General features: G+C 44.3%; 1 protein-coding gene across 2 annotated transcripts in view; it reads right to left on the bottom strand.

Annotated features, from left to right (window-relative positions):
* SYN3 (synapsin III) overlaps positions 1-16,925 on the bottom strand; it is a 180,080-nt gene that overhangs the window by 27,265 nt on the left and 135,890 nt on the right. For both annotated transcript variants that reach the window (XM_075709953.1, XM_075709943.1), the window contains one exon: positions 6,144-6,206. In XM_075709953.1, coding sequence (XP_075566068.1) covers positions 6,144-6,206 — 63 coding nt within the window. The remainder of the gene's footprint in view (positions 1-6,143; positions 6,207-16,925) is intronic.

Below are 16,925 nucleotides of genomic sequence, written 5' to 3'. Positions count from 1 at the left end.
TCAGCTGCTGTTTGCTGTAGTGTTTTAGTGACCTGTTGAGAAGAGTTTGGGCCAGTGTGTTGACAAATGCCTTTTCTGAGTAAGAAAGCTCCCCGGGAGAGTCCCTGCTTCCCTCCTGGCTCTCTTGTCTAGCTCAGGCACTGGCCATGCCCTAGCACGCTCCCTGTCGCTGCAGTGGAGAGGGGAGTCTGGCTGGACCCCTGGGGACATGCTCACACAGATGTGACCGTCCCTTTGCCCAGTGGTGGCATCTCAGAGGCTGATCCTACGTGACCTGCAGCTGGTGCCTGTTCCCATCCTCAGCCTGCCCAAGAGGCACTGAACTTGCTGCCCTTGGCTGGAGAGCAGTCCAAGGGACAGATCAGGAACAAACACTTCTGCCCCGTCCCTGCTGTGGACCTTCTTTTGAGGCCTTTCTGCAAGACAGGATTTTGGAGAGTGGGTCCTGGCATTGTTAAAAACCTACCGTGGATATTTCCCAGGCAGTCTGAGCCACCCTTGAGACCTGTGTGAGCACAGGTTCCTGCAGTGAGGGACCTGGGCAGAAATTTCTGCTTCCTCCGTCTCGTAGTTCCTGAATCTACTGCCTCTTGTATATCCCAGATGTTTCTGGACACCAGGTTCCCAGGGCTACAGCACTTCTCTCTCATCCTTAGCCTAAGCACTGCAAGGTATTACCCCACAGTCCCCTTTTGCTTTCGTTAGTTGTGTGGCCACATGAAAAAATAGTCAGTCAGCCTAAGTGGTGTAATTATAGCAGCCTGCTAGGGCTGCCCCAGCCTTGCCTCTCTGAGTGTCATCCAGAGTTAACTCTGCCTCACAGTTTAAACCCACACCACTTTGGAGATGGCTTGCAGAAGCAGTTTCTGTGTCCAAACTGGGGTTAGAGGCAGGTTCAGCTGGAAGGTAAGCATCCAAGGCTGAGCCAGGGCCAGGCTTGGCAACGTGGTGTTTAACTGAGTCTTGGTAGGTTTGCGAAAATGTCTGAGTGTTTTCCTCCAGAGGAACTGGTGTGGCCACACAAAGCTTGTGATTTTTTTTGTCCATCTTGACCTGTGCTTAGCCTTTCTGTAGTGACTTTGCCATTTTGGGACAGTGGGTCTTCAGGAATGGCTCTGCACAGAGGGTTTCCTGAGTGTCTCCTTTCCTCTACCCCAAATTATACTCCCCTTGTCAGAAAATACCTGACCCAACTGGCACACATTCAGTTTAGGCCTAACTTTGACCCACCTCAAAATAATAAAGACACAGCAAAGTCTGCATTTCCTTATTATCATCACATTGAAGTTATCCAGCTGTTCTGCTGCCTTTAAGGCATTAAGCCTTATAATCCCTACTAACTTTCTAAGGAAGAGCAGCTCTCAGCCCTAGGTCTTGGCAGCTTTGGTGCCCGATGCCCTGGACCAGTCACTGTTTTCTGTGTCCAGCAAAAAGTTCCAGACTGATGTGCAAAAAATGGGGATGATTTTGCTATTTTCAAGACAAGTGGTACCTCCTTGCTCATGAGTCAATGGGAATGCAGCGAATGGGCTGCTCTGTTGTGAATGTTACATGTCAAGTCATTATTTGTCCGCTGTAAAAGAAAATATTTGTTCCTTGACAAACCGAGGCAGCCCTTTCCCCTTCCTTTCCTCTTTAGCACACTGGATTTTCAAAGCTCTCACTTTCGGAACATTCTATTTCCAGTCCCGAGAGAGACAAGGTGACGAGCTGTCCTTCCTGATAAAAAGCTTGCAGTATTTTTACATTACAGAGTGGCTCTGTTTAGTTTGTGCTATATTTATACCAGAGGGAAAAAAAAAAAAGAGAAGTCTTTCCCATCCAGTAACAGAGAAAATAACTCTGACCACATTATTATGAACAACAAGTTTTTCTTCTAGAATGTAATAAATTCATCTGAGCCAGGATTTGTACCAGGGAGGTGTTTTCATAATTATGGGGCAGGAGGGGACAGGAGGTGACTCTTAAACTGGCCTAATTACAGAGGTCTAAAAATAAAGTAAAAGTAGCAAAATATATGTATTTATTAAATTCATATAAATATATATAAAGCCACATGCACAGATACTGTTTTTCCTCTCTTTGCAGATCTGGCAGTTGTTTCCTTCTCATGATCTGATCAGGAAGAGGTGAAGAGGTTCTTTGAGTGAATTTGCAGTGCTGGGCTCTGTTCCTAGGGCACTTCAGGGTCATGTTAGCACACAAATGGCAGATATTAACACACTCAGAGCTTTATTCTTTTCCACGGGCTCTGGCATTATGAGATCCGGAGTCAGGAAGGAGTGTTATTCCTTTCTCACTGTAGTGCTCACCCTATTCAACAGAGACTCCTAACCATGTCTGGGGTAGGTAGGCTCAAACTGCACAATGCTTAAAAATGCCTTGACCTTTAGGAACTGCTGGGCAAATAATAGTTCAGTTCTGCACAGGGAAGGACATCTCCTCTTAGTGTCCATCCATGGTTTCCCTCGAAGAGTCCTTGAGTACTGTTGACCCCATGAGCCTGGGCAACTTAAATACAATATGAGAAAGGTCCTTCTTTTGCTGACTCCATTGTAAACCATTGTCTAAACAATATTTTTACAGATATTGTATGTGTGTCGATACTGTATTGGACCAGCAGCACACAGAGCACTTGTTATGATCTTCCAGTGTCAGTGAGATATAGAGTGACTCCAGATTTTGGAAGGGGGATAATGATGGTCATGGGAGGGGCTGAGGGGCGTATATCCTGTTTTTAGATGAGGAGATTATCTGGGGCCCCTTTGTCTCTCTGGGTGGAGGCTATTCCTGGTGTCTCTGCTCAAGTCAACAGAGAGGCTGTTGTTTCTGGATTTCTCAATGGAAATTTCAAAAGATGCCTTTTATTGCAAATTTGTTTCCTTCATCTCCACCTGCACCTTACATGCACGCATCACTTGTCAAGAGCACTTCTATCACTAATCGTATACTGCCACCCCTTTTTGTTCTGACCTTGAATACTAACTGTTCGTCTTCCAAACTAAAGACAGTCAATAGAGCCTCTTTCTTACAAGTCCTAACACAGTTATTTTTCATTTTAGCTTTGAGGATTCTCTGTTCAGCCCTCTGATTAAAAAATGTGGTGAGTGAATTTTGTGAAAATGTGTGAAAACATTGTGAAAACAAAGGATATGTGAAAACGAAAGTCTATTATAATTATGCTCTTTCTAGCCATTATTGCAAAATAATTAAACACTCAGCACTTCTTATGGTGCCAAAAGCATTATGAACATGAATTAGCAATAAGTATCAGGTAATCATTATAATCCCTCTGGTCTGTAACACAGGGAAACTGAGGAAGAACTGTGAAATGACAGAAATCTCCCTGCAAGTCAATGGTAGAGCTCTTTGGGGAAGAGGCCTTTTCTGTGTCCGGAGTTTTTCTGGCTCCTGGCCACAGCATCGGTACAAATAAAGAATAACAGTGTCTGGACTTCCCATCTTTGCTCATTCTTCTAAGTCTTGGTGCCTCCCATTATATGTGATTTTATCGTTAATAACAAGAAAAATGTAAGTACTTCCTTGACAATTTCTGCTGGTAATGAGATTGTAATCTGAATGTTCACAACCTTTGAAGCACCCATTACAGGTACAAGTACATGGCTCACTATCTTGGCATCATTTGTTGTAGTAAGTACTATTTTTAATACTCACATGTGTACTTTGGCTAATGGGTTGGTTATTTTATCCTTTGTTTCTTCAGTCACTGCTTTTATATAAAACATGACCCGATGCAGGTGCTTTATTAACATTTACTTTCCTACTCTCATCTAAACCAAAAGCAAACCTCTCTCTTTTCATATTACGTGTATTTTACAGCTAAAGACCTGCTATTTCCTGCTATCATCTCTACTTCTGAAGACCAATGCAAAGAAATCCTTTCGCTCTCTGTAATCTCCTTGTCATCACTGATTATTACTTTTACATTATGATGGTTAAAACCACCATTATGTCTCCTGGACACTTTTCTCTTCTGAATTACTTAATTGGAGGCTTGATTTTTTTTTTACCTATAGGTGTTACTTTTCTAGTATGCCCATAATTCTACTTCTCTGTATTTCTCCTGACATTTTCTGTGGTTTCTTTCTGTCAGCCCCACCTGGGCTTGAACCCTATTGTCTGACAAACAACATGAAACAAATACCTATTACTTGTCTTTGAAACCAACTGACTTGTCCTTTATTTTATTTTCACTTTCTCTCTTCTCTTCCTGCTCTATGCAATGAAATGCAGTGGGACTTCAAGAAGACTAATTTAATCAGTCTCAGCTTTCCTTCAGGCTGCTTGTGGCTGGAGAAGGGCCTAAACTAAAACCATAAGGTCAACAACCCTTCCTTCCTGTACCTTCCCCATCTACTGAACAGAGCAGTGTTGAAAACTCTGTGCCCAAATCCACATCCAGACTTTGCTAGTAGTCCCTAATTTCATAATGGACTAAAGTAAACTTGGCCTCAGACCAACTCTTTCTTCTAAGATGCTGGCTGTCAGTATCTTCTTCTGGAATGACTTCCTACGTAACCCCCTTGTACCACTGCGTACAATTGCGCTTGGAGTTTGAAACTCTCTTCCCCTATAACTTGTGACAGCAAAAATCAACACCATTAAAGAATAAAATGGGAGGGAAAGTGAGAGGTGGAAGAAGATCTGGTGGCTGGTGCAGAAAATAACAGCTCAATATTCTGCTGAGAGTTTTGTCTGGAAACACTGCTAAGGTCAGGGTACTTTTCTCTGATTCTGCCCTCCTTTCTGTAGCCACCGAGGGTCCTTTGTGCACAGCAGAGACACATGAAGCCCTTCGTACATTACAGATGAAATTGCAGAGCAGTCAGAGAGATCCAGGATTGCAGGGTCTCAAGGAACTTGAAACCTTTCCTCAAGGAGAGGTTTCTTCCTCCGGGTTTGTCCTGGTTGGATTTTGCTAATGAAATCCTTCCTAGGGACATGTTCAGTGGCTTGCAGTAGGCTGTCCACATGTACTCTAATTCAATGACACCTCTGCCTGTTTAACATATGCAGCACCAATATTTTAACAAACATTTCCTGCTTATTTAAATGTTTGTTCTTTGATGCTGAAAGCCAACTCCACCACTGGCCCAGGGATCTGAGCCCACTTCCTCTCTGGCAGCTACCATCCAGACAGGGGAACATTGCAACCAAAGCAAGAAAGATTATGAGAGCTTCCATGTGCAACCCAAGAAGCCAGAAAGGACTTCTGTTTCCACAGCGCAAGCAAAGAGACTGTACCAAGTTGAAGTTTGGCGTACTTACATACAATTTTCAGGCAAAGTGTGAGCCTGGGAGAAGGTCTGTCTGCTCTAGGGAAGCACCATGGCAGGGGTATCAGTTATGAAGTTCACGTACCACCCATGTAGATTCAGAGATTCTACATTAGAATTTCCTCTGAACAAATCAAGTTTTAGACAGATAAGGGATGCTTTTTTAAAAGGTGTATGTAAGAAAGAGGAGGCTAAAGTGCAGCAGGAATGTGCTGGCGATGCCTCACTGAAAGGGGAGCCCAGTCACCCCAAGAAACAGGGGCTGCTAATTCACTGGGGGAATAAAGATCCCAGAGAGCCTGGGAAAAACAAACAGGTCCTTCTGGGGAGTGAACTGTTTTTCAGGATTCCTTGGCAGGCAACCAGCCACTCTGCTTTGTAAGGTCTTGTTCTTCCTTGCAAGGAGGAAAAAAATAACTGAAGGGCTCCCATTTTATTGAATAAGGTCATCATAATGTGCTCAAAAAGACCAGTGCTGCTGCTCCTCACTGTGAGAACTATGGCATGTAGCTGCACATTACAGGTGCTTGAATAAACAACATTACCACTTTCAGGAGAGGAGAAAATATATAAAAGACGAGCCTAATTTCTTCAGCCCAGCCAGCTTTTCCCCCCACTCTTCACAACCCCCCTTCCCAAATCCCAGACAGCCTCCAACCCAATACCACGAGTGCGTGACAGCGGAAAAAGGCCTTTTCTCCCACAGGAGCAGCCAGTGCAACCCAGATAGGCTGAGGGGAGGTTTAACCCCTTCAGTGGCTGGCCACACACCGTGTACAATCACAGGAATGCTGTGCCACATATATATCTGTTTCCTGAGCTACATGTATTTTTTCTTTTACTTACCTTCCCCATTCCAGCATGTGCATGTCCCAGCTTGACCACTACAGGGAAATTCGGAGTTGTGAGCTGAAAGACATAAGAAGGAGCGCCTCATTAGTATTTCTTTCCAGCCATTGAATTTGAAATAGTGTACTTCTATTTAGTAGCTTTTATGCCCTTCCTGGATGCTGATGGGAGGATAAAAAGATCAAATAAAGATTGTCCAGGTGGTAGGACAATAAGCAAACAGCTCTTCCCTGGAACCCATATGATCGGAAATGGAGGCCAGGCAGAATTCCTCAGATCTGACCCACTTTTCCTGCCTGATAGCAGTAACCTCTGAAACCTTCTTATTTTTTTTCATTGCTCACCCTGTATGTATGGATGTGTGTACACTCATATGCATGTAAAAAAGCTGCACCTGCAAGCTTGAGCAAGTGAACACTTTCAGATGCCGAAAACATCTGAATTGTGAGAAAGACAAGGGTGGTTTGTTTTTTTCCATGCAGGCTGCTTGGCCTTTAAAGTGAGTGTGAGCAGTCCCTCAGCAGTTCCGATTCCCCTCCCATCAGCAGTGGTGGGGGAAAGGAGAGAGGGAACAGGGGCCAACCTTTGGGTACAACTCACAAAGTCCATCTATTCATAAAGCCTCTTCCTCTCTTCTCTAACTTCAGGGGTGGGTATAGGGAATAAAAGAGAACAAAGAAGGGTTGGGATCAGCAATAAAAATAGAAAAAATTATGTCATGTCTTCTCCCTGGCTTGTGTGGTGTTTACATTGGGCAGAGTCCTGCCATCCAAGCCATGCAAGTGCATCTTAACGCGTATGTGGGATTTTACTTGGAGAACTGCAAGTATCCTTCTATTCCCCAGTTTCATGCTCGTGCAAGGATTCACTTGGAGTGATCAGCTGAGAGCTGGGTGGCTGGACTGGTAGGAAGTGCACATGCCAGGAGTAACCAGGATATACACACCACACCTCCCCTAAATACTGGTTGGTCCATTTCTACGCCTCTGCTTGACATCCCTGTGATCTTCATCTTGGCCTGTGCTCCTGATTCTTGTGATCTAAACACTATCCATTCGGTATATAACCTGTTATTTTTTATTGCATGTTTTATTTTCTTTAATAGGCATTCTTTTAAAAGACACTTTTGTCTTTACCTAAATGCCTGAAGTGTTGAGCTCTATTCATCAAGCAGTTAACCTGGAGATCTGGCAATGGGGGGGAGCTGAATTTTGACAGATAAATGGCTTTCCTATTTATTTAAGTTTGAGAATAGATAAACAAATTGTTCTTGTGCTAATTACCAATTGTCTGTATGGACAGGCAGGCACTACGCCCTAAAGATAGAATAGTGCTGCAGTCTCCATCTGTGGCAGCTCACTATAAATAACAAAATTAGTAATGAACACTGATATCTTTTGCTATTCAGCTGCTTATGTAAAGAAATGTCACAGGAGAGGGGAACAGTGAGTGCACCATGTTCTCAAAAAACCTGTGTCATTTGTGAGGACCTTCTTTAGACAGAAAGCTGAAGGATCCTCTTCGAACCACAGAAGGGCACACAGCTGCAATAAATCACAGTCCTGGCACAGGCAGGGACCAGCATCCGCTGTTTCAGAAGCAGCAGCAAGAGATTGTGATAGGTGGCCATCCTGAAGCCCCGTAGTTAAGCATATGCCCAGGCACATGAGTTTGTGCTCTATTTCCCCTTCACCTCTCTAATTCATTGTAAGAGCCTGAAACTTAATTTGCTGCTGGCATAAATGAATCAAATGGAGGACTGCACCTGAGGCTTACTGAAGATAGGGCTACAGATGGACCGTGCCAGGCCTTTAATGCTGGAAGATGAAAAGTAACCTAGTAGTTAGGGCACCCACCTGCTCAGGCTCTGGGAGACCTGGCTCGCTTCCCAGTTCTGTCATCTATGCCCCATGCACACTGTTTGAGCCAAAGTACTTGCAAGCCCCGGCCTCTGTTCCCTTTTTGTGAGCAGAGGCGGCAGCTGTTCCTACCGCACAGGAAAAGCAAGCTGCGTGCTGCGAGCCGGCCTGATACTCTGGCAAGGAGGCCAGAGAAGTGTGTGGGATAGATAATGTTGTATCACCAGCTCAGAGCAGCCAGAGGCAGGAAGCGATGCCTCTGCTGCCCTGTTTGTGTACCCTACCTGCGGGTTTTGCTGAGGGAGCATAGCTCGAGCATGGGGCCCAGGAGTGGGAAGCATCTGTTTTCCTGTGTACATGCAAAGAAAGTTTGGAATCCAATAAACAACCCAAGTTTACTGCTAGCCTGGAAGAAACCACCATCAATGACAATGCTCTGCTCAAACCTCTCCCTTTCTCTTCGCTTCTTGGAAACACGAGCTCAGCTTTCTTGGTAAGGCTTGGCCTCATCCCGCATAGGGGTGACCAGCTGCTGCCAGGGCACGCTGGAGTCACAAGCCACTTGGGTTGGCCGTAGTGCCTGGGGCTTGGGGTGAAACAGATCTAGACTCTGACTATGCGGCAGCCTCGCTGGGAAAGCTGCAGCTCTGGGGAAATGCTGGCGCACTGTTTGCCAGGAGTCTTGCTTCCGCCACTGAAACCCCACCAAATTTCCATGTACAGGAACTTGCGTTATGGAGGAACCAATGAGAGAGAACAGCACATACATTTAGCTGCATTTTATAATGGGTTTATCTAGTGACAATGGAATGCCCTTAGTCTGTGCTGAAGTGGAATCAAAAGCTCTCCATAGTCCACAGGGCTAAAGCAACCAGAGTCCACAACCACCCAATAATGGAGCTAGGAAGCCCTTGCTGAAGTGGTGGAAGTGGGCTGAACTCCACCACCGTCAAGGGAGATATTGCCAGCTTCCACCTGAGTCTTGTTGGGACCCAAGTCCCATTTCTGTTGCTAATAAGGTGGCCAGCTAGCATACGTGGCAAGCACCAAGATGGATAGGGAAGCTGAAGGAAGGGAGAATGTATTATGCATGACACTATGAGGCAATTCACAGACATAGGTGGTGAGAAATTCTGGGGGTGGCCACAGCCACCACAAGGGTGGACTCCTGAGATGAGTATTTACACATACATAGTCACAGATTTCCTGGAAAGAAGATGCTTATAATCAAAGGATAGCACCAGAGTTTAATAAGAAAAGCATGTTTTTACTGAAATCATGCAAAGAAATATGTCCCTATCTTTCTATGTGTTTGTTTATGTGTTGTAAGGGCTCTTTTTTCTTGAAAAAATGAGGAAAACCACTTTGATGCTTTTAAAATGTACACGAACTGTTGACAGGCTGGTATAGATGATGTCTGCGGGTTTTGGGATGGGACTGTAGCACTGCAGCTAGCTCAGTGATCAGAGGCAGGGTGTTAGTTCATATGCATAACTCAACCGTTTGAATTAAAATCCTATAAATGTATTCCCAGATGTTGTCACACAAAAGCCTTGACAAGGTTTACATATGTGTCTAGAACTTGGTGTATGAAGATGCTTGTTTAGAGTTAAGCAGGAGTTTGAACCCTGAATTAGGAACTCAGCAAAGCCATCTTTGGTAGGAGTGAAGGGAGAGTCATCAAGTTATTTCCAACTTACAACACTGGTGGCCCAAAGTGTATAATTTTAGCCCCTCATTTTAAGGGCTCTGCTGTGTGTGTAGTGCCACTGCAAAGATCACTTTGCAGTTAATCAGTATTTTGACACTGGTGTGTAAAAGTGAGTGCCGGTATGCATACATTAGCCTCTATTTGAAAACACATGGCTGTAAACTATAACACTTTCCCCTTTACCATCTGTCCCTCCTGTCCAACAAATAATGAGGTTTTCAATGCTTCTTGTAAATATGTGCATGTTTTTTGTATTTACTGCTGCTGGAGCAATAGAACAGAGTTGGATATAAGTTGATCTGAAGGGAGGATTCTTAGATGAAACCTGATCTATCCCATAAATACAATGCTTTCCACTCTTTTGTTTCACTGAGGCCCTCAAGGGAGATGCTGATCTTAGGTCTGTGATTTTGTGTACTGTCCTGTAGTCCATAAACAATGCAGAATGTCTCTTTTGATTTCCTTCTGCCATGTTTAGTTTTGTGCATTAGTTCACATTATCCATCTCATCTCATACGATGCACTTCCACTTTCCAGTATTATTCTTTCTTCTGCAAAGCCTTTCCAGTCAATGCTAAAATGAATAGTCCAGGGTGCAATGACATCATGGATAATATTAGGAAGGATCTGGGGAGATGGGAGATGAAGACATCAAAACTTTGGTCTCTTGGCACCAGTATTGTATTACCATAGCATCTAGTGTTTTCAGTCAGGCCAGAAGCCCCCATAGCACAAGGTACTGTAATTTTTGCTTCATCCTTCCCACAGAAGTAATATTGTGAAATTTTCAAGCTTTTATACTCTAAGACTGACCTTTCTGTTTATTTAGCTGCCTTTACTTGCATGATGACAAAGTCTGTTCTGGGTGGGTACCTAATGGATTATGGGAATGTTGTTCATGCACTTGAGAGCTAAATGTTGAAAGTAATGTGTGTGGCACTTCTCTGGTGTTAATTAAGTTGGAGGAGCAGTGAATATATATGATTTCCTGTAAAAGCAAGCAAGCTTTTTTCAAACCTACAGGAAAGTAATGATGTCATGACATGATGTCATTGGGTTTATAGAACTATCTTACTGAAAATCTGAGCTGAAGATCAGCACCGGTTGCATGCCAGCCTTGTCAGGCATGGCAAAGTCAGGGCTGTATAGTGAAATACAGGGGAGAAGCAGTAGTGCTTCCTATTATTCACTTACACACTCATGAGTCAATGTAATCACCAACTGCATACAGCATGGTTCACTCAGTGGATTAATGCTGTGGCCCCATGGAGGTTTGTGGTGGCCAATAACTATGACAGACAAGTCCTTCCCCTCTGCTGTTTACCAGATCAGAAATAGTGTAAAAAACAGCAAGCAATGATGGGAGAACTTGTTGAACAATAAGAGTTGCCAGCATTAACATCAGTGCTCTATTAAAGACACATGATACGCATTCCTTTAAAACACACATGTGTGTATTCATTACTGTATTATAATTATAGCACAATGAAGAAAAAATCATTAGCTGGGGAAAGAGGGCCTATGCTTCCAAGTCAGCTGAAGTAAATTCTGAGGAGGAGTAGGTATCCTCAAGGGTCTCTGGAGGAAGGAGGAGGTAGGGGTTATGATGAGGAAAGTGATGAGATACTTGTGACAGGAGGAGTTCAATAACAGCTGGATCAAGACACCATTGTACAAGGTAGGACGTGAAGCAGTATGGTGATTGATAGATGTGATGGCAGGTGGAATACAACAGTGCTCCTTCTAGCAAAAGAGGAGACAGCATATCATTTCAGGATGGGTTAAGTTTTACAGAGCTTTACTGAGCTGGGGTGATGAAATCAGTGCTGTGGATGAGGTGGATGATTTAGGCCACAGTAGTATTAGTAGTCTGTAAGGGAGGCTTGTAAAATCAAATGGGAATAAACTACCACACATGATGCAAAGCACTGTGAGAGCAGCAGCCAAAGTTTTAGCAAGTGTCCTGGTTTCGGCTGGGATAGAGTTAATTTTCTTCCTAGTAGCAGGCATAGTGCTGTGTTTTGGATTTAGTAGGAGAAGAATGTTGATAACACGCTGATGTTTTTACTTGTTGCTGAGTACTGCTTATGCTAGTCAAGGACTTTTCAGCTTCCCATGCTCTGCCAGGTGCACAAGAACTTGGGAGGGGGCACAGCCAGAATAGTTGATCCAAACTGACCAAAGGGCTATTCCATAACTGTTCTTATCTCAACCCAGGAGTGTTTCTCACTCTTACTACTACGATTCTCTCCCCCATCCTGTCAGGGTAGGGGGAGTGAGTGAGCGGCTGCGTGGTGCTTAGTTGCTGGCTGGGGCTAAACCACGACAGCAAGCAAGCAAGTTTTGGAGGTGGCATAAAGAAGAGGCAAGAATGAGGCTGCTGATTACAAGGTTTTGTGGGTGAAGAAACATTCAATACTCTGAAGGGGACCTCACTGCTGTAGGCCTGGACATCTGTGAGAGCAATGGGAGGACCAGGAATGAGTGCAAAGCAAAGGGTTAGATTTAAGATACTTTAGATGGATGGACTTTTCATTTAGCACTGGAACTGAGACCTCCAGCTTCAGATAGGAATGAACATAGCAGGTAACTAAATGGAGATAAAGCATAAATTAATTTGTGCTACTAACCGAAGTCAGCAGTGCCTTAGGGTGTGAAGATCCTTCAGGGTGGTGAAAAAATTATCCTTTGATTCTATCATTGCTTTTAAAAAGCACAACACACACACACGAAGGGAGAAAACCCAACAGCAACATGATTTAGTCCCCACATCCTTGAGTAAACAAACCACAAATCAATGTTTCAGGGCTCCTAACACTTGCTGTGGTTAGAACTGGTCACGGAAGCAAGTGGAAAGGGTTAAGTAAAAAACGGAGCTTTTTGTCATTAATTCCACCTCTAATGTTACTTAACTTATCCTTTATTTGAGACAGGATGCTTTTGGGTTCCCAGTGGTCCCCCTCAGCATTTGGAGGAAAAGAGTGTGAGCATTTGATATTATTCTCATTCCCTTGGAGCTTCAAGTGTGAAAATTATATGAACATATCCAGACAAGCAGATGCTCAGCAAAAAAATAATATAGTATGTGTGTGTATGCGTGTGTGTGTGCTTGTATTCACACACATATTTAGCAGTCCTGGTCAATAAATCCCCATTACCACATCTTAAAATACAGGTAAGTTTTTTAAGGGTTGTTATGAGTGCATAGAAAAGTTTAGTTTCTTAATGCATGGTGTTCGCTTAGCCAGTATTTTGCGGTGTTGCCTTTAGGGAAGCCTCTTGTCTTTCCTTGCTTGCTAGGAGAGTGAATATATTCCCCCAGCTCCTGATGCTGAAAAACTGTTTAAATATTTTTTGTGGGATGCAGTGGAAGAGAAGAAGAAACTCTTGAGTTTCCTCTCCCTGCTGACCTGAATTGGGTACCTTTTGCTGTGTTTTTCCCTAATGAGAAAATTCCATTCCCCATGTAAACACATTGCAGAAGGAGAGATGGTGAACACCCGTTGTTGACAGGGTGGTGAACTCTCTAAGAATTTTCTTTTAATGGGTTACTGTTGGAAAAACTGTAGTGCCTAGGCTGTGATAGAAGATACAGGAAGGAGACAGAGGGAAAAAATGCTTTATGAAGTTATGCTGGAGTCTTCAAAGCCATTTCTCTTCCAAGAACCCCTAAGGCTCACAAGACATTGGCCGACAGAGCTCTCTTCACTTGGAAGGCTTGACTGCCCCTTTTTTGGGGCAAACTCTGAATTCTCACTGATTTCAAAATGGGCAGCATGGGGTTTCTTTGGAGAGAACAAAACTTCCCTGAACTTCACAGTGGAAAACAACCTTCAGCAACAGACACCGCAGGAGTTATTAGGTGTCACTGGAGCCGATCATACCCCGGTTACTGCTGGTCTCTAACCTCACCATGCAGTCTGCTGCAGGTGCTTTCCTGTCTCCAAAGGGCAAAGTGAATACAGTTCTCATCCCAGCTTTTACAAAAGTGAAGCTGCATGCCCTGACTGCAAAGCCCGGGAGAATCACACACAACTCCAAGGGCTTGGTCGTGATTTCACAACCTTCTGTAGCACATTTGAGAGTGGTGCAGTTATGTCAGTGTAAGATGAGAAGTGGGCCCTGGGCTTATTAGTACATTCTTCGATAAATACTCTGCCTGACACAGAAATGGCTCTGATGCTGTATTGTAAATCTCATGCTGTTGTAACTGTGCCAATGACCCCATGCGGCCTTGGCTGACATTGCCATGTCAGACACTGGCAGGAAGAGGGCCACAAGCAGTGAGCCATGGACACTGCCTGGTACAGGGAATGGGATACCATGGTCCATTGGAACATTTAAAATACCCTCTGGGCTCCTGAAAGCTGTTGGGCAATGGATCACCGCTTCCTTCCTTCTTGCCATTCTTCAGCACTCAGAGCTGTAGAAATAGCAGCAGAGAGAACCAGGCAGTCACAGCTGGACTTTTTTGAAAGATCCCTGTTTTATTTGTATTCTTTTTTAAAAGCACAGCTGGTAATCTTGATTAATGCTCCAGAGCATAAGGGACTTTGGACATGAAGAAGAACGAGGAACATGGTAAGTGTCACCCTGCAGCTGGCATCTCGGGCTACGTCTATACTAGTAAATAGAGCAATGCCATTGCAAGGACGACGGCCCTGAGTTGCCTATACTGTTAAATTGTTAGACTGATCTCTGGCTCAAGCCAAATAGCCTTCTCCCAAACAATTCCCAAGCACAACAGGGAGACCAGCATATGTCTGCAGCCATATCCCACAGGATACTTTGGTGTCTAAGAGAGTTTGATGGCACAGCTGGGGTTGCCCATGCCAGAGTTGCCAGGCAATGGGCATGGCACTATATGGTTTGCTACTGTTAATGTAGCCTCAGTCTGTCTCACAGGGTTGAGCAGGAGAGTAGTTTTTATCTCACATTATGCACTATCTTTGTACGCTCTCACATTAGTGTTTTATTTTGGTTGTACAGGTGAATGGTCTATCACATACAGCTATATGTCATATCACTCCCATATGATAATTTCCACTGACTACCTTGTTCAGACAAAATTCATAGTGGGTGCATTTTTCACCTACAGCCACAGATATTTACACCACATTTCTTTTGTCCACTGACCTGGAAAGTCAGGTATTACCTTACATGAGAAATGTTTATGCTATGGGCCCAGTTTGTCCCATTTTACAGCCAGATCTTATTTTCAGCATTTTGAGCCCTTAGGCTCATGCAAGAATGCCAATATTTCACTAATGTGGCCTGGCAATGAGATACACATCCCCTGTTTTTTGTGCTCTGGGACATAAATGTGTGGAGTAAGTGTTTCCAAAGCCCTGTTCCATGGACCTACCTCCTCCATGGGTTGCACATGGAGTTGAACACTGGCAGCAGCTCTTCTGAACCCTGAAGTTGTTGTGGCATCTTTCGTAGGCACCTAGAGCGGGTGGGGACCAAGTATGAGCCTTGTTCTTCCTACATCCTTGTTCTTGTGCTTCACAGTTTCAAGTTTCTTTCTCCAGATAAAAATCTTCTGTGTTTATCCAGACTAATTTTTGCCTCATGTCAGAGACACTGAGGACATGAAAGGCAGCCTTTGTATCCTATGATTGAATTAGCCCTGTGTCTCTTGAGATTTCTTAGGAACTTTCAAATTACATGTTTTTGGTAAAAGCCAAAAACTGTAGGAAGGGCTCTATTTCACCATCTCTCCAAATTTCAGCAGTGGCTGGGGGGAGAAAATGAGGTCCCAAAGTGCAAGCTTCATGTTTTCAAAGCTGAAAGTGTCATGTTTCAATGATTCTGTGAATGAGCACTAATTCACTTCTTTTTTTTTTTTTTTAATCCAAAGGGGAAATGAAATGCTTCCAAACTGTAAAAGGGAATTTTTTCTGACATTAGTTTTATTTCTCCATGTTTCATTCTTGAAGCTTTTTGAGATTTTGACTTTGGGTTAGGGAAATAATCTGAAACCTTGAAACCTCTCGAGCTGAGAAAACCTTTTCCTACCTAGGCCTTAAGGGCACGAGCCCACAGTGGCACCGCGTGGGTGTTTGTCTCCCCCCTGTGGCTCATTCCACGAGGTAAGAGACGATCCTGCTCCACCTGTTTGCTAAAGCCATTAGAGCTTCCAGTGAAGTGGAAGAAATGTATTCCGTGGGTGTCCTGTGCGACTATCCTATGTGCCAACTCTGCCTGCCACCTCAGTGCTGAGGGACAACCTAGTTTGCCATTAAGCGTCAAAACCAGTAGGGGAGTCAAGCAGGCTCCACACAGGACATAGGCAGAGTTATTTTCAGCTGGGCCTGGCTTCTGTTTACATCTTTCCCAGCTGTAAGGAGAAAGGGGCTCCTGAAGTGAAGGCATTCAGAGGAAGACAGAAGAAACCACTGTGTGGATCAGCCTTTTTCATCTCGCAACCACCACCTCGGTCAGCGGCATTTTTCCCCTGCTGAGCACACACATTGATGTACCGCAGGCTGCAGCAGCCAGGAATGGCAAGCAGCAGGAAGCAGAGAAATTCCTTTTGGAGTAACACATAGACCCTCTTCTTTAGCTTGGGCAAGCCTGGAGCAGCAAAGGATGCTGTGGTCTCCGTAAGCCCACTTCTTCTGTTTTGTCTAGAGAGAAAGGGTTCGCCCTTTACTGGAAAAAGAGGTGGAGACCTGAGCTGATTTCATCTGTGAGGCAATATCTTCTCTTCTCTGGGATAAATGAGACAAATATGAGTGAGATGGCCCACGCCCAGTACAGAAAGGTATTTGTTTCTTTCCCAGGCACATTACTGAGGCTGTCATGGGATCCAGGTAGGAATTCGGAATGTGGGCAGAAACCCGCATGGAGGTAAATGGACATGTGCCTGAAAGAAGGGCATTGGGCTCACGAGGGGAGCTCATGCCTGGCACTCTGGCTGGAGGCAGTGCCAGGCACAGGGGGTGAGGCAAGAGGAGCAGAGGCACCACTCGCCTACGCTACCTGTTGTCACCAAATGCACTTCCTTCCATCGCTGCACAAGCATTGTGCTCACTCACAGGCGAAGTCTGAAAGGAGACTGGAAGATGGGTACTTGTTTCCTTATTACAATTCTACCTCTTTTCTTCCCATTAGACTTCATGCCATTAAATTATTTTCCAAAACTGGTTGCTGAAGTCTTTTAGAGGGGTCCTGGCTTTATTTCTCATGGAGGTAGTGCCAGCA

Source organism: Pelecanus crispus, chromosome 1, assembly GCF_030463565.1.
Source record: "Pelecanus crispus isolate bPelCri1 chromosome 1, bPelCri1.pri, whole genome shotgun sequence".
NCBI lineage: Eukaryota > Metazoa > Chordata > Aves > Pelecaniformes > Pelecanidae > Pelecanus > Pelecanus crispus.
This window is presented reverse-complemented; position numbering and strand designations above follow the sequence as displayed.